This window comes from Sphaerodactylus townsendi, linkage group LG02, assembly GCF_021028975.2.
Source record: "Sphaerodactylus townsendi isolate TG3544 linkage group LG02, MPM_Stown_v2.3, whole genome shotgun sequence".
Lineage (NCBI taxonomy): Eukaryota > Metazoa > Chordata > Lepidosauria > Squamata > Sphaerodactylidae > Sphaerodactylus > Sphaerodactylus townsendi.
In genome coordinates this window covers 79,571,307-79,599,054 of record NC_059426.1, presented here as the reverse complement: position 1 = coordinate 79,599,054, position 27,748 = coordinate 79,571,307, and the positions used below count along the sequence as shown (strand labels likewise).

Sequence of the window (27,748 nt, the reverse complement as noted above, 5' to 3'; positions counted from 1 at the left end):
GACAAATGCAGTTAAATGCCAGTTGCAGAACAGGCAATTAACAGTTGTGCTCTGTAGTTTGTTCAGAACACAGCATATCATCAGTTAGCATTTACGTGGTTTTTACAGTGCTGATTTCACACAAAAATCTTGTCTGTAACGTAGGGCAGTATTACAATTATATTGCAGATGGGAAGTGGCCGAGATTCAGAAACATTGGCTTTCTTAATGAGTTAATGGCAGTGATGATTGACAATATAGTAATCGTGTTGCACTCGCTGGTGTATACTTACACACTGCATATCTAGAGTCTGACAGCTCTTCTGACATTCAGCTCCAGTGCTCCCTGTAGTGGCATTTTTGCAGTCGAAATAGACCATGGGAGCAGTGCACACTAGCATAGAGACAGAGAGCGGGTGGGAGAGAGAATGGTATAGATGAATGCCAGAGAATGTCAGAGAGCATGAGAATGAGGAGGCATGGTTTGAGCTGGAATGTAATTTCTGGAACCACTCTTAACAAGGTGCTATGAAGTCTGTGCCAATGTACAGCTTTTCTTATATGTGCGGCCTAGTACTGTCAATACAATAATTTTGCTACTTGTGTGAGAAGAGTTATCGACCCCCCAGATTGTTTTCTAAAAAAACAAGCAACAATTTTCAGTGAAATCATATGCATCTTTACTCAAATTAAGTTCCACTCTGCTCAGTGGCTTACAAGTAACTGAGCACAAGATTATAGCTGGATTAGCATTACAAAAAACTCCACAGGTTCTACTGACATTCTTGTGTGCTTCAAACTTGTTTTGTTGTACCCACAACTGACCTTGCTCAAACAAAAAAACCACCCCAAAACAAAACAGCTGGACAGTAAACAGGCTCCCCCTCCCCTTACCTGGTTTCAAGCCCCCGTCTCCAATGCAGTTCAGCTTCCCTTGAGAACAAGTGCTAAATAAATAAAAAAGACAATTATATGAGCTTTTATCAGCTTCAGAATTTTATCAGCTTCAGAATTGTGAACCTATAAGTTGCAACTGTATAATCAGTTACAACTTGAAAACTCAGCACAACTCCAGTAAAAATACGATTTAAGTTTAGAATAACTGGAGTTTGGAAATAAAACCATCCTTGCCATTGATACTGGGGTAATTCCTGTTACTCTGTTTATTTAGGCATTTGAGTTTCTACAGTAAAGGAAAATGGAAAAGGCAGTCATGTGAATTAAATAGAAATAACAATGTCATTCAAAAGATATCTATTGTGACAATAAAATGTAGACTGAAAAATTTGATTCTTCATACCAGACAACACCAGCATCGTGGAGAACTTCACCAGAAAGTAAAGCCGTTCCTCTGTAATAGCAGGGACAACTACTGGCAGGCACACATTTTCCATATTCATCCATATAGGTTCCACTTATACATGTACATCCATCAACTGGGACAAATTTGATGCTGCAGGTAACATCAGGTTCACTCAGGGACCTACAGGTGGGTTGACATGAACTGATGGTATAGCTGTAATTCAGTGATTTGGGGCATGAAGTCATATATTTGGCTTGAAGGAGGAAAATGGAAATAAAATGGAATTAGTGGTTTGTTAATTAGGAAAAAATAATGGGTCGGCTCCAAAGATTCCATTCTGATAATAGCAGAGTCTTCCATGAGGCACGTAGCCTTCCATTGGCAGAATGCCTCCTATGCCGGATGAAAGGTTCCTTGCTCCAGCTCAAGACTCCATTAAACAAAACAAAATCTTGGGATCCAACCCATAGGGAATATAAATATGAAATTAATTAAGCAAAATATATTACAACATTTTAATTTTCTCATTCTTGTAAGAGGGGGTTTAGAAACGGGTAGACTTTATCGGCAGGAGAGTTCTTTGATTTCTGGAATGGTTGCTGAGATCACTTACAACAGACAGTGGTTCTCCATCCAGGGAGTTCAATTCCTTTGGCAGCACAGGCTCTGACATAAGCAGAGAGAGCAGCACACATGCAGTCCTCACTTCTCTCACAGTTGCAGGTATCAAACATGCAGTTCTAGGAAAAGGCAAAGTACCCTTATTAAAAAGTTTCCAGGTACATATTTAAAACCATTTCCTTTTAAACTTTTCCTATCATGTTGCAATTTCTTCACAAACTGGGATTTCACTTTCAGTCTGTGCTATTCACTAATCAGATAGTACATGTGGATCCCAAGCAACATCCCATCCAGTTAGTTCAAAGGGCCAGGTCCATGTGCTTATTGTCCAGTGCAGAATTGCCTCATGGGTCTTCAAACCATTCTGGTGATATAACTGTTGTTGGTCCATATTTGATTTTATGTTTTGCCTACTGACAAGTCATTGTGCGTCCCACCTGATGTTTAAAGGCAGGGAAATCTTAGAAACGTTAAGATGGAAAGCAAAATGAATTCCTGATTTTATCCAAATGGAAGACAAGATTTAAAAAAAAACAGTAGGAGGTCACTTTATGTTTTCTATACAACTTACAGTTAATTACAGAAATATCTTTTTTTTTGCACATAACAGTTCCTAAGGAGGTTGTTTTACATTCAGGGGTGTCTTCCTTTCAAGTAACTACAATAAATATCAGGTACGCTACATGCAGTAGCAGAAAAATAGATTTATATTCAGGTTTATAAGCAAAGGTTCAGATATTCAGGGGGCTGAGACACATGGTACAAAGACATGTTCTGGAATTCTGTTCCTCCCATGTTCACAGGGATCTGAGTTGGGTTGGGACTGCAATGCACAGGAAGAGGGTGCTTAAGAGTTCCACTTCTGTACCATTTTCTCAATTTGAAAGGACTGAAAAAGCAACTATTTGTCCTGTGGAGGAAACGTATATACATAACCAACTGAACATATAAGAACACAATGGCTTGCTGAGGCTGTTTCTCACTGGAGCAATGGCTCAGGAATGGGGCTTAAGCATTTTGTTCCCATGTGCAGTGCTCCCATACAAACTCCCATCCAAACAGGCATGCATGCCTGGGAGGCACAAAACTCCACAACATGCCTTTGTAATGTGTGTCTTGTTCCCAGAGGCATAGCAAGGGAAGAAAGTGCCCAGTGCACTGGTGCGTCCTCCCTGGAACCCCCCTGTCTCGCTCCAGAACGCCCACACCATGCCCCTGGAACGCCCTTGCCACACCCGCACAGTGCATGCGCCTGGTGTGTCGTGCACCCCCCCGGTCCCCTTGGAGCTATGCCTCTGCTTGTTCCTTCACCCAGCACTTGGGAAGTCATAGGGCCAGTCCACTGTGCATATATTTGACTTGATTTCTTATTAACAGATGACATACAGATGAATGTATGAACTGGCGCCACTGAAAATCGTTGGTGATATGGAGTGACATGAAAGATCTTTCCATGATCTGTAATGGCTCATTCACTCATTCAAGCCACTATGTGACTCTTCAGTCATCAAATAACAAACCTATATGGCGGAACTAGTCCTTAGAACTTTATTTTGTCTTCTATGTTATTGGTCAGGCTCTTATCCCAGTCTTCAGACCATCATGTAGTCATTCCTGGCTCAGCTTTCCTCATCCCTGACACAAGACATGGTATGAACTCCATTGTCCCAAAATGGAAGGCAGCCTCTCAGCAAATTTGGTTAAATATTCCTAAGAATGTCTTTCCTCATTGATTTTTTTTAAAGGTCCAGCCTATCTTATTTCTAAAGAAGAAGTAATAGTTACCAAAATACCTTGTGATAAGAATCTGGCTTCACTGAATCATGGCATTTGGCAAAAGGTCCTGCAGAGTCAGTCAGCAATCCACACCAATGATGGGCATATTTTTCTACAGAGAGAGGAAAGGGAGAGAGAGGAAATCTCACTTTGAGCATTGCTTCAGGAATAAATAGCTTCTTTTGCAAAGCTTACGTCTTCTATCACATCTGAGATATTATGCGTAAGATTCAGATTTATGAAAGTAAAAGGATACATGTGGATCTTCCTTACCTCCCCCTAGTGACCCCTCCACCCATGATCATGTGTTCATCACATTCTTTGGCTGAGGCTCAGGGGCCATAAGCAAAATGCATTGTAGCATAGGAGGCACTAGTAACAAAGTGAAAGTCAGTGAAATTATTTTCCTTTTGCCTTTGGTCAATCTTACTGTGTTTGTACTAAAAGTAAAGAAGGGAAGTGTGTTGCGGGTTTTCCAGGTTGTGTGGTTGTAGTCTGGTAGTTTTTGCTCCTAACATTTCATCTGCCTCTATGGCATCTTCAGAGACATGACACGGTAAGATGTGTTTCTCTCTGTGGCACAGCCTTTGACAATACATTAAAGGAGGGCAATTTCACCCAATTCTCCCTTCACTCTGCAGCCCCCGGTGTGCGTTGGTATGGTTTGCTTCTTGATTTATTTGATTCTCAGTATAAGGGTTTTGTGGACATACATGGGGCTACTGTGGGAAGGGGAAAGAAGGAAAGATATCTATCAGGTCATATGAGTAAAGAGCCACCTCACTGCTATTACAACAATGCTTGTCTGACTCAGCCCAATGTTTGCTAAAGCTGCCAAGGTCATGGATACAGAAAAGAATCGCAGTGATTCCCAACCAGTATTCCGTGGTACCCTGGGGTGGCGTGAGCATGTCCCAGGGGTACCATGGCAATGCTACCAACCCCCCTCACTTTTGCGGTGTCTTCCACCGGTGCCAGCAAGGACATGGAGCTGGCCCAGGGGGCAGGACCTGCCACAAGTTCAGCAGCCACTTCCTGCCCCACAGTGCTTCCCTTCACCCTGGGAGGAGAAGGGGGTGGGGATGGGGGTGGCAAGCAGCGGCCTGGGAGGGGAAGGTGGGGGTGGTGGCAGGCAGGGGCACTGGGAGGGGAAGGTGGTGGCGGTGGCAGGCAGGGGCACTGGGAAGGGAAGGGGGGGATGGCAGGGGTACCATGAGACATGAAGAGTGAGGTCAAGGGTACCGTGATATTGAAAATGTTGGGAAACACTGAATTAAGGTCTTGGATGTATACATGCTATGCATATACACAGTCACAGTTTTACACAGAGTTGACAATTTTTAAATTAATTGCAAAACTTACTACCAACAATTCACAATAGAATAAGTCATGTTTAAATTCATATATTCTGTTGGATTTAAGTATGGATTTTAGATTTGTAGCCATAGGATCTTTATTTGAAGAGTTTATTTATTATAGTTTCCTATTTTTTTCATTCCTATCAATATTGTTTTCAGTTAGTTCTTCTATTTTTAAAAACATCAAATATTTCTGCATGCTAGAGAGACAGATTCTAGGATTACAGTGTCATAATTTTTAAAATATTCCTACCATTCTCAGTGCTAAGGGAGCAAGGATCTTCAAAATTCTGTTTGATGTTGGGGCATGCAGCCTGAGTTTTCCAGGTGTTAGCAAATGCAGGGGCTGTTCCTTCCACCACACCACTTATGGCTCTGAAGTCATCTATCTGACGGCTATCAAAGTTTCCACAGAGGCCTTTGGAAACAAAACACACCAGTCTGAATTGCTCAAGAAACAGCTAATGGCATTCTAGACTCAGACATGTCACCATTTCTATTTTTAAAATACTTCTTACCACAGGTTTTCCCTTTAAAAGAGGGATCCAAACGAACAAAGAGTTGCAAGAAGGGTGTGAGCTGGATCTCCATCTGAAGGCCAAAGTTTGTTTGTACAGTGATAAAGAAAGATGAAGGTCTGAAGATGGTTACGTTAGCTGTGGATAAAAAATAAAGTGGAACCATTCTATGCATGGCTACAACCATTATTAATTCATCAGGATAGGAATAATAAAATCTCTGCAAACACTAGTTAGCTATACAGGTGTGTTAAGAATGTTTGTTGAATAGATGTGTGTAAGCTGAATGGATGTGTTCAGAGTTTGATACATTCTAGAATAGTTGTTTAATTACTTCCAGTATGGGTCCAATCCCTGACTCATTGGAGTAAAGTAACAGCATGCCAGGACTTTGGGATGTGGAGGAGGTACATTGTTCTAGATGTGCATATGTGTTATCTTCTCGGTGAATGAAGTGCCTCTCTTTGTCTTTCATACTCTCTTTTCATGGCACTGCAAAGATCCAGCTGAATCTACAGGTCTGCCTTGTACAAGCCATCCAATTTTACTTGCACGCTCATGATGCCAGAGTAGCCAACCACTTGTAACAGAGAACAATATTCTTTAGATTAGGTTTTTCTCTTTCTTTTTGACTGCAACAGCAATATTGAATTCAACCCACCTCAATAAATGTAAGTTTTACCTTTTTACAATATACTTCTTTGGAGTTTATTGATTGCATGCAACATAACACTTCTAGGATTGTGTAACTTTGCTGTATTAACCAATATGTATCTCCAGTACTAATGATTCACAGTGATATACCAGATATTACAAGAGTATCCATATGTATGCTATTTTGCTCATGTGAATTGGCAGTGAATTGACTGTAATGTATAGTGAATAATTCTGTACTAGACTCTTTTTTTCTTACCCTTTGGGAGTCCATAAATTTGGACTACCTAAACCAACTTGGGTGATATCACTAGGAGCATCTCCCCAAAAAATCACTGAAATTTTGGTGCTGCTAGCCCAAGGGTCTGCAACCTGCAACTCTCCAGATGTTCATGGACTACAAATCCCATCAGCCCCTGTCAGAATGGCCAATTGGCCATGCTGGCAGGGGCTGATGGAAATTGTAGTCCATGAACATCTGGAGAGCCGCAGGTTGCAGACCTCTGTGCTAGCCTAAAAACTGTGTCCCCTGCAGGCCAAAAACTGAAAAGAACCCACAAAAATTACAAAAAACCCTCAAACGAACCTGAATTTTTTACACCCCCTCCTAGGTGCGTGCCTGGTGCAACATGCACCCCCAGTCCCCTGGTAGCTACACCTCTGAGGAGAGCATTATTTATGCTAGACTCTTCTTTGAAATGTTTAAGGCTGTACTGCAAGTCAGACGTTTCTGAAAACATACCTGCTGAGATAGGCAGCTGAGTGTAGATCCAGTTGACAAATACAGCACCACCAGGTTTCACCACAATGGTCTAGTGAAAAAGAGCAAAGGTGTGATAATTAGTACAACAACAAATCACATAATGAAGTCATACACTGGTCAAAGTAGAAAGTTGATATCCTCACTTCAGTTCTCAAAAATCCCTTCGAAAATATTTGCTGTTATGATTTAAAATCTAAGCTGTTTTGTCCTTGTTTCTTCTTGCGAAGAACTGTTTTGTTGACTCATTCTTCCAACCATTTAAGACTTATGCTGACTTCATTCTCTTATTTGGTATCTTTTGCTGAAATTATTCTTTTTCTCAAATATACTGAATTTTCTTAACAGGTTGATCATGCAAGATTAGAAATACTGCCAGTATGCTTTCTTTATGGATCAAATCCTCTCAATTGTGAATGCAATATAGTTTATAGAGGTAGATCTTCCCTGTCTTCCCCCAGAATCCCCCTGTGAACACTGAAAACTGATGTGGAGAGATGGTGGATCTTTATGGACAAAAATGCACATGGGATTTGTGGTGAGGAGGAGGGTTTGTATACTACCATTCTCCTTCTGGGCTCAGGGCAGTTTCCAACCTTCACAATATACACTAGTAAAAATAAATACAAAATATAAATACAATTTTAAAGTTTAAAATTTAGCAGTTGTCTCTTATTTGCTGGAGATCTAAAATTGCTTTTCTCCCTCAAAACTTACATTAGTTAACCCAGATGATGGGAGTTAAGCAACCAATCATGAGGGGAATAAGGGAAAGGAAGGGAGACAAAAAAAGGAAGGGAAAGAAAAGGAAAGTAATAGGAAAGGACAAGGGAAAAAGGGAAAGGGGAGGGGGCATTCTGACGGAACACTGTTGCTGCCTCAACCATATTTCTGTTTTATAAGCCCTGAGGAATTGTAGTAGATCCCACAGAGCCCTGGTCTCCTCAGACAGAACGTTCTGCCAGGTAGGAGGCATGACTGAAAAGGCCCTGGCCCTGATTGAAACTAGCCAGACCTCTCTTGGGCCAGGGATCACCAGCAGATTTTCATCTGATGAATGTAACAATCTTTGATGGACATACTGGGAGAGGCAGTCCTGTAGATGGGCCCCAGACCTCTTAGGGCTTTAAAGAGGTTGGCAGCCCTACTGAGCCCAACACAGTATTTTAAAAAAACGTTAGCAGTGAAAATGTCTTAATTACACATTTTTAAAACTTGTATGTCAAACATATACTAATACCATTGAAGCAACAAATCAAAGCATAAAACAACACAACCAAGCACATTTGGGATACTTACAGTTAGGCCTCCATTGATGCTGAGGGCCACCATCTTTAAACATGTTTCAGTGTCTGTTAGGCCACACTTTCGGAGTTCACCCAGAATACTAAATGTGTCTTCATCACAGACCTGGCAGAAGAAGCATAATTAGTATGTGTTATCCCCCCCCTCCCAAAGTATTTCTTGCTTCTGTACAAATTTATACACACTGATTCATTTTAATAAAGGCCACAATTTTGCCAAAGTAATGAGGCTGAGAGTCATTTAAACTTAGAATCAGGAATAAAATTCTGTGATGTGATATCGAAGATAAAGGATTTACTTGTAGAACAATTGCTGTGATTTTATAATTCCAGTAAGAGAAGCTTAGTATGGAGAAAACAAATATTTTACTACTTTCTATTAAGATTAAATCCTGGTTACTTGCCTTAGAGAGAACATAAGTGCAGTCTCCATGCACGTCATAACGCTTTTCATCATAAGTGGAGATGTGTGATCCACCTTCTACTGAGCAAATTCCTGGGCATGGCATCTCCGTGCAGCTCCACTGGCCTCCACTGCAATAACTGAAAGAAAGTAGAAAGGAGGTATAAGTGAAGATCCATCTGCTTATAGAAAAGGTGATCCCACCGGCATTAGCTTGGATTGGTTTCCACTATTCTATCCTTTGTATCTTATGCAGAAAGAAACATTTTAAAAGCATAAGAATGAGTGCTTATTAAGGAAGCATTTTACAATATTTTAATGTTGAAATGATGAATAAAAGCTAGATTTTAGACTGTACTAAATGCAAGTTCATTCAAACAAGGATGTAAATTACCAGGACCGGCAGTGGTCTGAATAAGTTGTTCCTGCAGCATAGACTTTGCCATTGTAAATGCAGGAGCACTCCTGAATGGAGATACAGCCAGAGTTGTTGATGTCATCATATACTGTTCCTAAAGGCATAAATGATATGTAAAGTAGAAGGGATATTTAACACAGCTGAAGAAATGAGAAATGATAGAATGCTACATGAATCAATCCTCGGGCAAAATTTGCAGCAGATGTAAAATATGCTCTTCTTCCCCATAAGTCAAGCGCACTAATAGTTTAATTAATCTTTGAAGTGCAGTGTTTGAATTTAAGGAGCTCTGCTTGTCTACATAGTGAAAGCCATAAAAATATGATGTTCTGTTAAAATCAATGACACTTCACAAGAGCATGTGAATCATTTCAGCCACTGCAATCTTTTAAAGAATCAGAATGGTTCTTTGTGGATAGAATGAAGATGGAAACTTACCTTCAGGACAGAAGCAACCATCCAAACAGTGGTCTTCACAGACCTGAGATCTTTCAGAGTTGGTGCAAGTGTCAGCACAGGGGGATCCACATTCTTGATACTGCATGTTGAAAGGGCATGTCTTTGCTGGAAGGATGGATATGGATTCAAATTTTGTTCTTTAGTATATACTATATAATCTTTCTAAGAAAATAAAAACCTGATAATACATTAATGTTAGTAGAATGGTGCTGTTATCTATCATCTTTTGGACAGAATAATCCAGTAGATGCAACTCTGAAATGGTATCTGCCTTGTAACATAGTCATAAGCTTCTAATAGGGTTGTCAGGTCTCCTGCTAAACAGGCAGTCTTTGCTGCCTGTTGCTACTGTGGCAGGAGAAAAATGTAGAAAAAAATTGCTATCAGTGCGAGAGTGTGTCACTTTTGGAGAAAAACCAGAAGTGTTGCCATTTCCAGCAGAGAGGCATGATGTAATGACCAGGTTTCCCCAAAAAGTGACGTTACATTGTTATGATGATGACACCCCACTAGGGTTTACTACAACAAGGCAAAAGCAAAAATACAAGAATGCAAAAATTTATTACATTTAATGTGAAAAACAAAGCAAAAATGTGTACACCACTCCCTTCCAAAAATGTGCATAAACAGGGCATTATACTCTTAACAGTTTATCTCTAGTCACAAAGATCAGTTTTCCTGGAGAAAATGGGTGCTTTGGAAGGCGGACTATATGGCATTGTATTCCACTAAGATCCTTATTCCCTCCAGGCGCCATCCTCCAATCTCCAGGAATTTTATAACCTGGATCTGGCATCCCTACACCACCCCCAATTCCTACTGATAGTCAGAGAGGACCTGGAAAACCTACACCCCACCCATGTCCTTTGCCCCCCACACTGTCACTGCCTAGCCTCTAATGATCAATTTTTGACGGGGATTTTTAAATACTTCCTGGGACTTTTTCACTTTAATAAAGGAGGCCTTAACAACTTGTGACTCACCACATGCTTAATGTGTCCTGTCATATGCTTAACACACTACATGTTCTGTTTTTTTTAGTGCCTGGCAGGTAGCAGAAACAAAAGATTTATAAAGTAGGCAGTCATAGGTAGTTGGTGGGCCACCTCTTAGACAAGGTTCAAATATTGCCAAGGACTCAGCCAGTATTTCCCATCACGTACCTTCCAATCAGTAATCCTTTAGATTTGAGCACCTCAGCTTAGGCTCTGCCTCTCTGGCCCCTTCCACATGTGCAGAATAATGCACTTTCAATCCATTTGCACAATTGTTTGCAAGTGGATTGTGCTATTCTGCACAGTAAAATCCAGCTGCAAAGTGGATTGAAAGTGGATTGAAAGTGCATTATTCTGCCTGTGCAGAAGGGGCCTCTGTCTCTCCATTTGATACTTTAGTGTTAATGGGAAAGCTAGGGCTGCCAGTTTCTTACCACCAAAATCCCAAAGTATTGTGATATTATGGGACACATCCTAGGGATCATATTGAATGGCAGTTCTAATATGACAACTTATGTACTTCACTAAGAATTGTACCATACAATATCTGAGAATCTGTATAGTCGGAATTATGTGGCTTTGAAGAGAGAAACTATTCACTCCACATTTTTAAAGAAATGGGAACCAACTATGCATTATACAAAATTTGATTGGTTAATGCCAGATTATTGCTCCCTATTTCCAATTTAAATATGCAGAAGTAATCACAAACAGGCATGCAGAGAATTCTTAGAAAAAGCATTCAAGTGTACAAGTATGCCAGGCTAGTTAATGGCCCTGAAATTACAGTTTGTTAACTGTGAGGCCCTGAGAACATGCTCTAAAATCTGAAGGCCAAAGCCTGAACCTGAGAGTTGTAGGAAGGAAGTACCCTCAGAACAAAAACAAGATAAACTCTCTGCCCTGGCATCATTCTTCTAGTGATGCAAACCATTCCAACCAGGCTAGTAGTTGCGCCTAACAGCAGAGTAGATAGGATTTTAGATGGAAAATGGGGTCAATGCTGACAAAGATATTGGTACATATGGACCATTTAGTTTTACCTGAGGTTTTATTTCATTTTATTACTTTATTTAAAAATTTTATTTCAAATATTTCTTAAAAAATCCATCAGGTAAGGTACAGTGTGACCACAACTTCAAAAACAACTACTATACCCTAATGACACTGATTCAAAAACTACTTAAAGTGCAAAATGTAATTTAATAAAGTGAAGAGTGCACTATATACAAACTAACAGCATAAGCAACACACATACAAAAGGCAATATAACACACAAGAATACCCCAGACTAACACAGTAACACAACTAACAACTAATGAGTTCTTTTTCTTTCCTCTATATACGTTGATATAAGAGAAGTCTATATCCAGTAAGGTTCCAAAGGATTTCTCCCACTAAGCTGGTAACCATCCTGTTGTACCGAAGGACTTCTATTAGATGCATGATTATTGTGTAGGGTCATTGAGCAAAGATATGTAGCAAAAACATTTTATCTATAAAGGCAAGCTTCCAAGGGACTTCTCACAACCAATGGTTGCAACAGGAAAACATTCTGGCAATTGGCTCCCTTGAGAATTCCCACGTAAGACATCCACCAGAATGCCTTCTACAATATTCAGGTGTTTTATACTTGATAACTTCTGGTCTATGACTGTAATAAATATTGATTGATTGATTGATACTCAAGTGTTTTTAGTCACTCTTCATCAGTATTACATTTACATTACTATTTACTTTTACTTGGTGTTTTATTTCATTTTATGACTTTATTTACAAATTATGTTTACTTTTATTTACTTAAAATATTGTACATTCTGCCTTTCCTCCTGAAAAAGCAAGAGCCCAAGGTGCCTAAAAATAGTGTCCTAATATATGAAGATAATTCTGAATAATTAATGATAAATGGCATCAGATCCTGGACAGAGCATGTGGAACACAGTGTCTCCTCCTTCCAGCTTGATACTGATCCATTGGTTTACATCCTTACAGTTTGCAATTCTACACCACACTGTGTACTCTCCTTTTCAGAACACCTTTTGATTCATATTCTTTCAGGTTAATTACTAAATGCCATAGGAAACTGGATCAAATATTCCCTTGAAGTAAACAAAGATTAAGCAACACTAAATACCCTTTTCTTCACTGACTAGGTATGGATTACGCTAGGTAAATACTTACGGCATAAATCTGAGGTTCTCCAGTTCTGAGGGTGTCCACCAGCATGAGCACATTGCCGAGAGTATTCAGCAAAGGTGTCACAGAGACAGGAGAAACTTGTGCTTTGGTTACAGAAACACAAGTCCTGCTCACAAAGTTCAATGTATTTATTCACCTCCACCAGATTATTACAGTCAGAGAATGCAGAGCCCATCAGTGTTTTCCGGCAAACAGTCTAGATGGACAGGAAAAACAAAAAGATGTTATCAATACACAATATTCTCTGATTTCAAGAAAACACAATGCCTTTTGAATGGCAATGTCATCAGAAATTATGTCATTTGACAAAGTAAGTCATGTTCCTGGCCAAAAGTCCTAACAATTTAGCATCCCACTGTGGAGGACATATCAAAGGTTTTTCTTTGTTTTGATATCTTGCAGCTTTTTGTGATGGTGCTCAACAGTACTTAATGCCAGAACCTTTCTTTATGGCTCTCCCAATTCCATGGAAGGAAGGGATGAGTACATGTTGGCACATTGTATGAGTACTTGGAGTTTCTTTCTCTAATATGAAAAAGGACACTGTTGGAAATTAGACTAAACAAAAAGTTTTTAAAAAACTTACAGAAACATAGGCACAGTTTGTCAGAGATGATGATGTAGGATCACCACAGTCTTCTGTTGGCCCATTCATCTTTTGCATATTCCCAAACTGCAATGGAGTTATCTTGGCATCTGTAATAAATAAAACCATATGGTGTAACTGACTCGTAGAAAGAGAAATACCAGTTATTGACATTCCCATTCAAGCATTCATGAAATTAAAGTTTTGAAATCAAACATAGCCTTTTTAAAATCTCAGGTAACTATACAAGGGTACCTTGTTTCTCTAATGTGTAAACTTTTGGTGTGGGTTGTGATTTTGAAGAGGTGAATGTTGGGAGCTCTTAAAAAGTCAGCCTTTCTCTATATGAATATGAATGTGTTCATATATTATTTGAGATGTGAAGGCCTGGGGGGGGGGAAGGGAAAAATATTTTGAAAATGTTTTGGAAATTTTGGGGATCACTGAAAAAAACTCTAGTTAAATGTGTTCTCTTTTATGTGAGTGAAATGATTTTTAAGATTGTTAAGTAAGAAAACGTTAGAGCTATATTGTAGATGTACACAACATATTTTCAAGAATATACTCCACTGCAATGCCTCTCAGGGCCTTGCCTCTTGTGCTGCTATGGTAGGCTTGCTGCGAGTGGCTTACACACACCTATTCTTTATGCTCGTTGCCAGCCTGTCACTCTATCCGTGGCCTCTGCTCATCAGCCCAGTTCCAATGCCATTTGTCATAGTGGCAAGGTGGTTTCAGGATGCTGGTCCTCTGGGCGGGCTGGCTGTGTGGGGTTGGTGGGGCTAATGGTCCCTCGCTGGGACCATTATGAGACAGGGCCAATCGCCACACAGGAGTCACTTCCAGCAAAGCGTCCCACATGATTTGGCTGGAAGTGAGTTCTGTGCAGCAATTGGGTAGGAGTGCATCATCACAACACATTTCAAAGTTAAGGCAATTATATATTGGGATTTTGTGCTATTACTATTATTTCTTCCTATCAGATGGCAAAAAACTAATGTATGTGGGCTAAGGTAGCATAGAGTATAGCACCTTTGAGTTCCCTTCCACAAGTAGCCATTTTCTTCAGGTGAACTGACCTCTATCACCTGGAAGTCAGTTATAATCCCAGGAGATCTCCAGCCACCACCTGAAGATTGGCAACCGTATGTGAGCACATTTGGAATTCTGACAGAGGGTAGTGGGTGCAACCACAAAGTGCCCACTGTGGAAGGCAGAGCCAATCACAAAATGGCCTACCCACTTTCTAAAAACACTTGGTGGGTACCAGGAAAGGTTTTGGCAAAGACCATGGTGCTCATGGGTACCACATTGGGAACCTCAGGTATAACAGTTGTCCTCCTCTCTCTCTCCCCTGTGGAGTTTATTTGCAATATACCAAATAGTACAATTTTATATGCTAACTGAATTATAAACAATGTATTTTATATTGTTATATTGTTAAAGCAGTAAAATAAATTTCAGATTGGTAAGAAAGTCTATTATATATTTCAATTCCTCAATTCTGTTTTTTTAAAAACATTTTCCCCCATGGCTTAAAAGTTTCCAGAAATTTTACATCTTCATATGAGATAGATGGGACAGGAAGGCAGAGTGTATTACAGTTCCCCGCTATTGCAGTGAAACTAAGGGCATACAAAGACTTCCCATGATGACTCATTGGCCCTTTTCCTTTCTAAACTGGATGTTATTCATGGTTGCTCCAATTTCTAAGTAAAGCAGTACAGGGAGGGATGTTTCATACAGCTTATTTCAATCTGTCTGTGAGCCATCTCTAAAGTGCTCTGAAGTGTCAGGCTATTTCAATCAGTGCTGTGGCTTTTCCCCATCTTTTTAGTGGCACATTCTTTTTGTGTTTTTCTTTTTAACATTCTCAGATCAGTGCTATAGCACCATAGCAACCCAGTTCTGGTGATATAACACTGAACTGTGTTTAGAAAGTTTTTGTTAAAGCTGAAAATCAGTGCACCAGTTAAAAATTGGTCCTTTTGGGAGTGCTCCAGACATTTTAAACAGCTTGTGGCAGCGATTCAGAAGTACAAGGAAGACCTGAAAATTAGAGAAAACTGTTTTTCATTAAAAACTACTGAGCCCCAGGAAGCCAATGGGACATAAGTGTCTGGAATTTTTTTAAAAATCCATTAGCAGCTGAAAGCCAAAACAGTTGTGTCTGAAATGGCACTAAAAATGGCTGCTTAAATGCATTAGAAGGGCAGTTTAAAAGGGGCCATAGAGTTGCTGCTAGTCATATTAGACAATTCATACACTTTATTTTATATATTTACTTCAGTTATAGGCCACATTTCTCTCAGACCGCCCATTCCGGGGGGGGGGGGGTCCCTTTCTGTAGTTCTCATTCCACCAGAGCAAGGAACAAATGTGCTGGTGGAGGGGCAACTTGCTCAGGCAGCCAGGCACGAACCTGGAAGTATCCTTAGTCACCCAGGCCTGCTGGTGCAAAATACTGTGCCGGCATGGCCGTTGGCAGGCCAGGAAGCAGAGCAAACCTTAGTCAGCCTCCAGTCCCCAATCAGCCCCCGGGCACTGGCTGAGTCACTAGTGAAGATACACCAGGATTTTCATGGCATATCTCTATTCTCACTAATGGGAGAGTTCAGGATGTGTTTGTTGGGGCTTCCCGTGCTGTGGGTAAGCCCTTTGATGAGGGCGGGATGGCGCCCACTGGAGCGGTGCCATCTCCACCCGCCTATCAGCTGTAGATTGGGCTGCAAAGCAACTCACATTGTTCTTGTATCCTTTGCTGTATCCTCACAGCAACCCTGTGAGGTAACTTAGACTGAAATTGTATGTCTGGCCCAAGGAAGTAAGCAGAGTAGCGTTTTGAATCTGGGTTTTCCTAGCCTGAAACTCTAACCTCTACACCACACTGGTATGATAGACCATAACGTATAAGGCAACTGAAAATCTTACACTTTCATCCCAGAAGCAATATATTAAACATTGTTGATTATTCAATAGGAGAAAGAAAAATAGCATGCTTGAGAAAAAACAATGTTTTAGTACTAATGCTTAATAAGCGCTATTTTATTTTAGAAAGGATGAAAGGCAAAAATGTTGGAACTGATTAGCTCCACGGCACATTGAATGGTGATGTGTAAACTCAAATCCAGTAAACAGGTATTTCTGATACTCACTGTTTGAATGGAATTCATTGTAAGTTGGAATGCCATTAAAATCTCCACAAAGCCCACAAGTCTGATTGGCATATTTGTCATTCATTTGCAGCTGAAATTATATTGGAAAACATTGATAAAAGTTAACATACAGACTATGCACAAGGTATATATTAAAAATGAAAGAAGGCAGCTGCATTGGATGTACCAAGGAAAGGACTCCATCAATATTGTGTCAATGTTTCCACAAGCTAATTCAAATTTAGTGATCAGAAAATTGAGATTTTATTTGTGAACCTCTGTCCTGTTCATTAAAACCTAGCTTTCATTGTAATATCTGTAACAGACGCAGTTCTCTTTCTTCCTGCTACACAGTGTTTTTATTTGAAGCCCCTCCCCCACAAAAATCTATATATCAAGGGGGGACCCACCCTGGTAGTTCTCTTAAATATGCAGTGCCAAAAAATATTACTAGGGAAAGTGAGAACTGACTGGGAACAGAGCAGCAAAACAGGTATGCACATATACTGAGCAACAGTCACAAGGATACAAAAATATATTGTTTAACCTGACCTTGAAAATCTGCAAATTGGCCTGAGTTGCGGTCTGCACTGTTGACCCATATTCACTCATTTTACTTAACTTCGTGCTCAGTTTGAGGACTTCAAATTAGGACATCTTTTTAGATAGTTTCTATGCTGTGCATAACCTGGGTGAATGTGTTAGCAACATGTAAGTCTGTGGGAAATATGTTGCAAGCATTTTACTCCAGCAAGTGGTAGAATGCTAGAATACTTTATTTCAAAGGTTTATATAGTACTGTGTCTGAATGGTACCAATCGTACATCTGGCACTTATACTTACCATTACGCTGCCGTTATTCCGCCAAAGGATGAATGACTTTGCATCCAGTACCTCATAATCTCCAGACATCTCAATAGTGCATCCAAATACTTTAGAAGGCAGCTGAACCCTGATGAGAAAAGCATCAGAAATACTGAGGTACATCCATATATAAAAGGGAGGGGCAAACAGTGCAAAATATCTTTGCTTCTGAGTCCAGTGTTGTCAGGTACTTTGCTGATACCTCTCTTTGCAGACTATTCTAATCACTAGATCAATTAGTAAAATGACTGACTCCTATGTGGAGGATGAAAGCAGCACAGCAGGGTGTTGGGGACTCCGTGGGTGTGCAGAATAATATGTACACTAGCCAGCAAGGATTAATGAAAAAACAAACTAAAAGAACCAAAATGATAGATTTTTAAAAAATCCTAAAAACCTGCCTTTTGAAGACTGGAAATGCTGCAAAAGGGGTAGAAGATTGATTGTAGCTGAAAGTCAATTGAAATGTGGAGAAGTTTTATTAACTGACAAATACTGAATTGTAAGATTTTATGTTTCATCTTTACAGTAGTAACCCCAAATCCATGTCTTTATATAGTTCAGGGGTCTGCAACCTGCGGCTCTCCAGATGTTCATGGACTACAATTCCCATCAGCCCCTGCCAGCATGGCCGTTGCAGACCCCTGATATAGTAGGTCCTGATTCTTTATTTCAGGACCCTCTATTATTGTAAATGTATTACTGTTTAAAATACAATCAGTTAAAAATCCTCTGAAAGTTTTTAGGAATCTCAAGAAACAGATGAGGGTGATTTCTAGATTGTTCCCTGTCCCTGAGAATTCTAGTGGGTGCTCATCTAGCCATCATATCTAATATTAAAATCCATTTGTGAGTGATGGATAGCATAGCTGTTCCATCCATAGTTAAGGTAGAAGGCCCATTCCTACTCAGAGAACACTCCAGATACTGAGAAACAAACGCCTTCATATTCTAACCAAAAGAAAAAAACTGAAATGACCCAATATGTTCCAGAATGTTGAGAGCAGCAGAGTATCAGTCAGAGGGGAATGAAGGAAAGTGAAATCAGCCTGTTCAAGCTGCTGGGTTCTCGGAGAATTCTGATGGGGAAGATTTTGAGGGGATGATATTTCTACCACCCCCCCCCTTTATCATTGCTTGTGAGATTTCAGTTTGCATCTACCAATTAGGGTATATCTTATTGCTTCATTGTGGACTTTACATCCTGATACACTTGGTGGGGAGAAGGGCAAAGAAGATATTCTCCTGGGAAACGGAAGACTGCTTCTCCTCCGTTTCAGGGGACAGGGGATCCACAGATTTAGGGCTTGTATTTGCATTACTCTTTGGGGTAGAAGGCCTGGGAGCAAGGGAATCATTAGGACACTCCTCAGCAGCAATACTATCAGTAGCAACATGGAGAGGTATGTTCAGTATTACTCTGCTGTCTTTAGTTAACTGAGTAGGATCTCAACTGGAAGCTGAGGAGGAGGGAAACACGGTTTTCCACAGGTAATACACATTTTTTTCTGGTAGCTTTTAAGTTGAGGTGCAGGGTTCACAGAACCAAAAAGGTCACCAATTTTAAGTTGTTTAGCAGAAGGAGGAAGATTCACCTCCTTTCGGGTCGTGCCGGGACTTTTTGCCATACATACTTCAAAGGCTTCTGCTTTATAAAATGGTAGAATAAGGCAGCTGTAATTCCTGCTGTAATAAATTTTCATTTTCTTTTTTATTCTTTTATCTGCAGCATGGCAACAAAAACAGCTACAGCTTCTTCCCCAATTAACTGACAGTTAAGCAGACTGAGAAATAACAGCTCGAGGTTTATCACAAAAATAACAGAAGAGGATAGCTTACCCCCCCACAGCCTTAGAAAATAGTTTAACAGTTCAAAAACCAATTTAAAAAGCTGAGATAAGAATTTCCTTAAAAATCTGCATGAGAAGCCATAGTCAGTGCCATCTTGTCTCCCTAACCAAATGTATACTTCTTCTTTACTAACTTCAAGCAGGAAGCTAGCCCATGCAGGGTTCACACAGGATGATCATGAGCCTAGTCACTTGGATTAACTCTTAGATAAAAGAATTGAGGTCCAACTGTCTATTAATTAATCTACTTGAGGAAACAGCTTTGTTTGGCTCACAGGTATATGTTTCTACCTTTCATTATTAACCAGAACTCCATTCATGTTCATTTCAATGTTCATCCCATCAACCTTTACGCTCACTGTTTCGATCATGGGGGTAGTATTTTCCCCAATAGTGTGCCTGATCTGGATGTTGAAGTCCTCAACAGGAGCATTGCAGTGAGAGGCAAAGACATAGTTGCAGACTCCAGGGAAATGATAGATGTCACCATCAAACGTCTTGTAGTAGAAGTTGCCCCATGTGCTACATACACGTCCGTTGTGAGCTGGATTGAAGGCTGTGAATTCACAAGAAGTTGTAAAGGAATATCATATATTTCTTGGGTCAGTGAAGATCATTATCTATATTTTATATCCATGTTTTGATGTCTTAAAGTCATTTCATGCATTTGGTTATGCGAAAGTAACATTTAACCAACTAAAATGGGCTTTCTTTTTCTTGCCTAGTTGTGACCTGGCCAAGCATAGGCCTCTGTGTTCAGCTAAGAGCATAATCATGCCAATAATGCCACTTAGCCATACCTAGTTCAAGTTGAATATGTGCAGAAAACAGGAGAAAGACCTATGGTCCACTAAGTTATTGGGCTGGATGATAGTCACTTCTCCCTTGCACAGCATGAACCAGAGTTGATCTGGCTGGAAATTCAATCAGCCTCCTTTCCATACTAAGCAAAGCAGAGGCGTAGCAAGGGAAAATGGAGCTTGGTGCAAAATCTTTGTTTTGCAAAAAAAAAACCCCATGGGCGGCTGCTGTGATGCTGGAATCCACCCCCAAACAGCATCACTTTCAATGGTGTTTAAACTAGGGAGCCCAGATTCTCCTTTTAAATCCACCTTAAAGGGAAAATCTGGGGTCCCCAGTTAAAACAACATTGAAAGTGAAGCTGTTTTGGGGTGGATTCTCCCCCACCCTGAAACAGCATCACTTTCAATGTTTAAACTTGGGACCTCAGATTCTCTCTTTCAATCCATGCCGAAGGGGGTGGACTTAAAAGGAAAATCTGGGGAAATTTGGGGGGTGCCTGCTGTTAGGGGTGCACTTGTTAAGCTAGCAGCACCAAACTTTCAGGGTATCTTTAGGAGACTCTCCTGATGATACCATCCAGGTTTGGTGAAGTTTGGTTCAGGGGGTCCAAAATTATGGACCCTCAAAGGTGTAGCCCCCATCTCCTATTAGCTCCCATTGGTAACAATGGGGGATGGGGCACCCCCTTTGGGAGTCCATAACTTTGGACCCGCTGAACCAAACCTCACCAGACCTGGGTGATATCATTAAGAGAGTCTCCCAAAAATTCCTTGAAATTTTGGTGCTGGCAGCTTAAACAGTGCCCCCTACAGGCCAAAAATGGAAAATACACTAAAAATACAAAAAACCCACAAATGAACCTGATTTTTTGTTGACCCCCAGGTGCACGCCCAGTGCAGTGTGCACCCCCTGGTCCCTGGTAGCTACGCCTCTGAAGCAAAAGGCATAAGGTAAGGAGCATGAATAAGGTACTGCAAGCTAGTGCATAATGTTATGTCCTCCATTGGGTACAAATGGAGATAGACTGTATTGGTAACAACATCAGCATATTCCTACTCTGAAAATATGGAAGGACTGGGAGAAAGACTCGCTGAACAGCAAAAGAGTAGAAAAATGGAAGGAAGGAGATTACTCCCCCAGCCCTTAATTCTCCAGTCAAGCAGCCACAGCAAGTCTAGAGTAGGGCTGTCAATTCTAGCTTGGAAAATTCCTGGAGATTTGGAAGTGATACTTGGGGAAGGAGTTCAGCAGGAGTGTGATTCCACAGAGCCCCTCTCCCACCAAACTGTTATGTCCTCCAGGAAAACTGATCTGTGGTCTGGAGATCAATTGTAATTTTTGGGAATTTTAGGAACCTCACCTTGAGGTTAATAACTCTTACTCTAAGGTATTCACCAACACCAAACTGTTGGGAGCAGGAATTCATCACTGTCCTGGAGGTCTTCAACTCAGTAGTAGCAACTCTGTGGGCTAGTTTTCTGCTGTTGTCTCTTTCCATGGGAGCCATTGCTAGGGTTTACCATTCTGGTATTCAGTGTGATCTAGTGTCATACAATCTTTTAATCTGGTACACTTTGATGTGCATTTATCTGTTGGTTCAATTTCTACCTCCAAATATAATAACTAGTTTCCATTTTATTTACTATATGTGTCTACCAATCTTTCTATAACGTCCTCTACCCCCTGCTTAACAACAAATTATTGCATTCCATGGTCACCAAAAGATTTTTCCCATTTCTAATATGCTGAATCACCATCCTGTCTACTAAGCTGTTTCCTTATTCATTCTGCCTTTCTTATAAACATATCTGCTATACAACAGTGTATTAAGAGATCTTATTTACAAACTTACAAGTTATTATTGGTGTGGTTGCCAGAGGTGGGATGATGGTAACTGTTTCAGGATTTTCTGTGCCAGAAACTATTAAAGAAGACAGAATCATTTATATATATGTTAATTAGAAGTTACATTAACTGATATTGCAAGTTGAGAATCTAGCCTGGCAGAGGTGGGATTCAGGGGGTTCCGCAGGTTCTGTAGAACCTGTTGTTAAAATTTAAAATTTCACTTTTTTAATACTTTAAATATTTTTATTAAGTATTAATATATTTAATACTTAAAATAAAAAAGTGATATTAAAATATTTTAATACTTTTTAACAGTCATTATTTGAATCCCACCACCATCAGAACCTGTTGTTAAAATGTTTGAATCCCACCACTGGATTGGGAATGTCTTTTCAAGCAATAGCAATCCAAAGCTGCTGGCTCTCCTCAGAGTCCCTACAGGAGTATGCTATCCACTTCTCAAGAGTGTTAGAGGCTGGAAGGAACTGAGCTTTAGAGTCTGACTTTTGGGTGACTGAGAAGTATTGGAACTCTCCTCTTAATTGAATGAAAAATGACGAAATGCCTTTTCCTTCTGGTCTGCATCTCAAACTAGAAAAGGCCTGTTCCACTCTGCTCATGGTCTTTTGACTCTAAACTGGTTCTCCCATTTTATAATCAGTGGTATCATTGCTTATTAAGTTGGACATGATCTCACTCCTTTCTTCCTTCTATATACTCAGCTAAAAGATACAGACCACAATCTAAGGATTGTTCCCACTGACTTCAAGGAGGACTTACTTTATGATGTAGTATTTAAATATAGATACCTTACAAAGAAACAGTCTGTCATTCAGGGACTGCATTTTATATGGGGCTGCCTTCAAAATTGACTTGGAAGTTATGATAGGTACAAAATGTAGCAGCTGTTTTACTATACATAGCTAACTAGAAAGGCCATGCCATGCCAATCATGAAAAATACTTAATTGGTTGCCTGTCTGTTTCCAGGACTAATTCCAGGGATAGCCTGGAATACTACCTTTGAAGCCCCCAGTTGCCTTGGACCAGGATATGTCAAAGATAACCTTAATTGTAAAGGTGAACACATATGAGAATGTTCTTGATAGGCTTTTTTGTGAGGTCTCCTACTTACTGTTGAGTGGTCGTGAAGAAGAGAACCAATGGAAGCTCCCAATGGAGCTTCACCCGACACCTAGCATTACTAGTTTGAGGCACCAGACTACATGTTCTTTTTTACCAAAGCTTTACTTGGGGGGGGGGGGGGGGTGGCTTGTATGCTTACTTATAATCACAGGGATTTTATATCCAAATAAACAGAGAAAACATAGAATCAATTTATTTAATTTAGACATATAAATAGGAGATATATACTTTTCATACTGTGTAATGTAACAAAATTAGACAAGCTTCTATTTCTAGTAAAATTGCAACTTTTCAAGGAAGAGGGCAATTATACTTTTAAAATTGAATCCCCAAAGCTATTTTCATCAAGATGTTGTGAAATGTTTTAGCTTTAGGAAGTACAGAATTAAATAGCATACAAACATTAAATATTTAATTGGAATAGTATTGAAACGGAGCAATCCCAATTTAAATTCAAACTTTTTGTATGGTTTACAAAATAGACTATTAATAATGGTGCTATCTAATTGCAGTTGTGTGTTAAATATGAAATGAAAAGCAGACTTTTTACCTTTTTGTTGGATACAGCAGATCATGAATGTTAGGGCCCATAATGGGACCCCCCTTCCAAACTCCATCTGGAGTTTGACACAAAGGTACACAGCCAGCCTCTGGTCAGAAGGACTAGCTCAGCTGTATTCTCCGAGCCTTATATAGCAGCCAATTTTGGCCACAGTCCCAGTTTGTTTGACAGGGTCTAACAAGGTGGGGCTGTGAGGATCTTAGTAGATGTGGAGGTAAACAGAGGATGCTCTTCCAGTTCCTTGGTGACTGACCATGCATGTTTGCCTTTTGGGAGGTGTATTATTTTTTGTCAAGGTTCCATCTAATAAAGGAAGCAAGTGAATAGTAAAAAGGTAAGATTTCTTCCCCATCAAAAGCAATTTAAGATCCTGGAACATAAAGAAGTCAAGGATCTTTTGAGTCAGTATATGGGTTTGTTTTTTTTTAATGACAGACCGGCCACTGTTTAGGATTCTGGTTACTGGTAAGTGATGCCCGTCTCATCTGGCTAAAACCTGTCTTTTCTTGTTAGCACACAGAAGGAGGGAGTGAAAGCATTTCATGTATAGGAAACTATCATGGATGTTACTGTATGTCAGAATGGTGCTAAGCAATAACATATAGGGAACACACACATGACGTATGCATTTTTGATGTGTTATAAAATATAGCTTGTCTATTGCCTGTGTCCTTTCATTTGTTATAAATTTGCTAGCTCTTAAAATGAAAAAAAAAGCTACTCTGGACCTTGATAGTAATTTACACATTCACACAGGGACCAAGGATCTGGACCATAGCCTACTGAGCCATTTCCTCTGGGGTGGATTGGGTCCAGTGGTGGAACAAGGAACTGGAGGTTTGGGCAGCTCTGGGAGAGGAACTCATGCCCTTCCTTTTTTGGCATTGGTCTCAGGGAACTTTTTCCCCAGCATGTAATTTTTTTCTTGTCAGTTGAAGTAACCCCACTCACCAGTGGCTGAGGGGCTGTGCCAATAAGAATTGTTCATGGATATTCAGCAGACAGTATTTTAAAAATAGTGCAGCTATTACAAAAGAGACAAAGAGTCAATTTGGGCCTGCAGAATAAAACAATATAACAAGAGTTGCTTAAAATATGTGCCAGTGGAGCCTTTCCCATGTTACGTTCAGTGTATGAACATGAGTACAGTCAGTGACGTGGGTATAGATTTTTTATGGGGGGGTTTCGGGGTGGGGCCAAGCTACCACCCACCCCTGGGGGCATGGTCATGCCTCCCCAAGCCCCACCCATGAGGCCAGGGATGGCAGACTCCCCTGCCCTGCTCCTCCCCCCACTGGCTGGGCTCCCAGCCAGCAGCCGGCAGTCCCTTCTGCCCTCCCCTCTGAACAGAGGCGTAGCTAGGGAAAATGGAGGCCAGTGCAAAATCTGAGTTTTGTGCCCCTTCGTGGGTAGGGCGGTTTATCAAATCGAATAAAATAATAATAAAAAATAAGAACATTGAAAGTGATGCTGTTTTGGGGTGGATTATCCCCCCACCCTGAAACAGCATCACTTTCAATGTTTAAACTGGGGACCTCAGATTCTCCCTTTAAATCCATGCCGAAGAGGTGGATTTAAAAGGAGAATCTAGGGAAATGGGGGGGGGGGGCTGCTGTCATGGATTTAATTGTTAAGCTAGCAGCACTAAACTTTCAGAATAAATTTAGGAGACCCTCTTGATGAAACCACCCTGGTTTGGTGAAAGTTATGGACCCTCAAAGATGTAGCCCCCATCTTCTATTAGCTTCTATTGGAAACTCCTTTGGGAGTCCATAACTTTGGACCCCCTGGACCAAACCTGGCTGATATCATCAGGAGAGTCTCCCAAACAATCACTGAAATTTTGGTGTTGGTAGTCTAAAGACAGCGCCCCCTGCAGACTAAAAACAAAAACATTAAAAATACAAAACCCCCACAAACAGGGAGCAGAGCTTCAGACATGTAATGGGGGGTTTGAACCTGAGGAAAAAAAACCCTTACCTATGTCCTTAGGTACAGTGTTTGTGTGTTGCTGAACATGTATTCATTCCAAGGTTGCATTTGTGATGGGTACTTGAAAATCCAAACTGCGCACACTGAATGAACATATAGTCTACATGTGAAGTCTAATTGGACAGATGTATACTGAGCTTGTGCAAAAGCCAGTAATACTGGGTAGGTACAAAGAAAACCCAGAAGACAGAGAGAGCTATGGGTTGGAGAGCCTAGAGACTGGGAAAGCGAAGAGTCACATGGTAGTTGGGTAGACACCTTTTTGTTGGGAAATTCCGGGAAATTTGGGGTGCAGCCTGGAAGGGGTAGCTTTTGGCAAAGGTGTAGGGATGAGCCGCCAACCCAGCAGCACCGTAGGCAGAGCGCTAGCATGCTGGCCCAACTACGGCCTTCTGGTCGCACCCGCTCCCCCATCCCCCATCCCCTGGTGAGTCACAGGTCATGAACTACCTGGCTCACAGCCACCAGGTGTCCCAGACAAAGGGATAATGGGGCGCTTGCCCCCGGGTGTGGAATAGGCCCAGACGCGGACGCTTCCTCCTGCACGTACCAGCCCGATGAGATCATGCATCACCTGACGATCTCCCGGTCTCCCGTTCTCCCGCTCTCCCGCCGATCCTCCCCCTCTACCCGCCCCCAGAGAAACCCTAATAAAAGGTGCCAGGAACTAGCACGCGGCAGAGTTGCCAGGATCACGGACCCCCGCGCTCCCGCTGCTGGCTCTCTCCACCAGATAATATCTCTGCGTCTCGTCTCGTTCTTACGGTGACTCCGCGGGCACGACTACACAAAGGGAAGTACCTCTGTGGGGTATAATACCATACAATCCACCATCCAAAGCAGCCTTTTTTCTCCACAGCAATTAATATTTGTTGTCAGGAGATCAGTTGTAATTCCAGGGAATCTCCAGGTTGGCAGCCCTACATGGTTGACAGTGAGCCAGCTTTGGCATTAGTGCTCTCCAAGGCTGTATGTGTGGATTAAGGAGACTAAAACAGAGCTTTCTGAGTATAGGTTTTTTTAAAAAAAATAATGTACTCTTTTGGGGCCTCATGCTTGGATGATCAATGTTCTAGATAAAAAGCAGAAACTCTATGAAGAGCAATCTAGTTTGATATAGATGTGCAGACCTAGCAATGTAGATGGGAAAGGAATTATTAGGGAGGAAAATGAGAGAGATGACAGAGACATAAAGGAAAAGGGAGAACATTTTTCCACATCTGTCCAATTGAGTGGCAGGTGTTGTATTTAAGTATTTACTGCTCAAAATACTGCTGAACCTTTCGTAAGCTAGGCTGTTTCTTTGTTACATTACAGGAATAAAGATATTTGCATCTGAAGTTACTGGATTGCCTTTTTATACTATGTTGGATCCAATGAAACTCAAGGGTGCTTGCAGATGCAGAACTTCCTGCTCTCCTGATGTTCAGCTACAGAAATCTCTGGAGGAGGGAATGCCTATATTAAATGAGGCTGTTGTTTCTTTGTAAAGGCTGTTCTGAATGTAAATTTATTCTTTTAGAGTTTCACAAGTCCTGCCCAACAGTATCCATCTAAGTAAAGCAGCTAGGTGGGATACATGCTTTGGAGGGGGAAGTTCAAGGGGGACAGAAAACTCTCAGGCAACATAAAGCCAAGCCGGCAGCAGAAATGTGTTTCCATTCAGATGCGAGCATCCATCCTGCTGTTTGGGAGTGGATTCTCCCCCACCCTGAAACAGCATCACATTCAAAGTTTAAAGTGAGGATCTCAGATTCTCCCTTTAAATCCATGCTGATTAAGGAGAATCTGGGGAAATTATGGGGGTGCCTGCTGTCAGGGGTGTAATTGTTAAGGTAGCAACACACCACAGAGTTGGTGGGAAGAAAAAATGGAAAAGGGGAGAATGTTGCAAGCCACTTTTAAATCCACCTTAAAGAGAGAATCTGGGGTACTCATTTAAAACAACATTGAAATTGATGCTGTTTGGGGGTGGATTCTCCCCCACCCTGAAACAGCATCACTTTCAAAGTTTAAAGTGAGGATATCAGATTCTCCCTTTAAATCCATGCTGATTAAAAGGAGAATCTGGGGAAATTTGGAAGGTGCCTGCTGTCAGGGGTGCAATTGTTAAGCTAGCAACATGCAGTTTTGCCACCACGCTCCTGCCCATTAAGCCTGCGGGCTGAGTTCTCTCAGAACTTCTCAACTTGCGC

At 40.9% G+C, this 27,748-nt stretch overlaps 1 protein-coding gene across 1 annotated transcript in view; it reads right to left on the bottom strand.

The window, feature by feature from the left end:
* LOC125425935 (mucin-5B-like) overlaps positions 1-23,649 on the bottom strand; it is a 77,115-nt gene extending 53,466 nt beyond the window's left edge. Inside the window, exons 1-19 of the mRNA XM_048483748.1 lie at positions 23,550-23,649; positions 21,859-21,927; positions 19,494-19,758; positions 17,332-17,440; positions 16,489-16,579; positions 13,334-13,443; positions 12,730-12,943; positions 9,533-9,658; positions 9,071-9,188; positions 8,678-8,816; positions 8,269-8,379; positions 6,952-7,021; positions 5,556-5,693; positions 5,291-5,455; positions 3,697-3,791; positions 1,896-2,022; positions 1,280-1,535; positions 874-926; positions 273-373 (exon numbers count right to left, since the gene is read on the bottom strand). Coding sequence (XP_048339705.1) covers positions 273-373; positions 874-926; positions 1,280-1,535; positions 1,896-2,022; positions 3,697-3,791; positions 5,291-5,455; positions 5,556-5,693; positions 6,952-7,021; positions 8,269-8,379; positions 8,678-8,816; positions 9,071-9,188; positions 9,533-9,658; positions 12,730-12,943; positions 13,334-13,443; positions 16,489-16,579; positions 17,332-17,440; positions 19,494-19,758; positions 21,859-21,927; positions 23,550-23,616 — 2,424 coding nt within the window. The 5' untranslated portion in view covers positions 23,617-23,649. The remainder of the gene's footprint in view (positions 1-272; positions 374-873; positions 927-1,279; positions 1,536-1,895; positions 2,023-3,696; positions 3,792-5,290; positions 5,456-5,555; positions 5,694-6,951; positions 7,022-8,268; positions 8,380-8,677; positions 8,817-9,070; positions 9,189-9,532; positions 9,659-12,729; positions 12,944-13,333; positions 13,444-16,488; positions 16,580-17,331; positions 17,441-19,493; positions 19,759-21,858; positions 21,928-23,549) is intronic.
* Between the last annotated feature and the right edge of the window lie 4,099 nt (positions 23,650-27,748).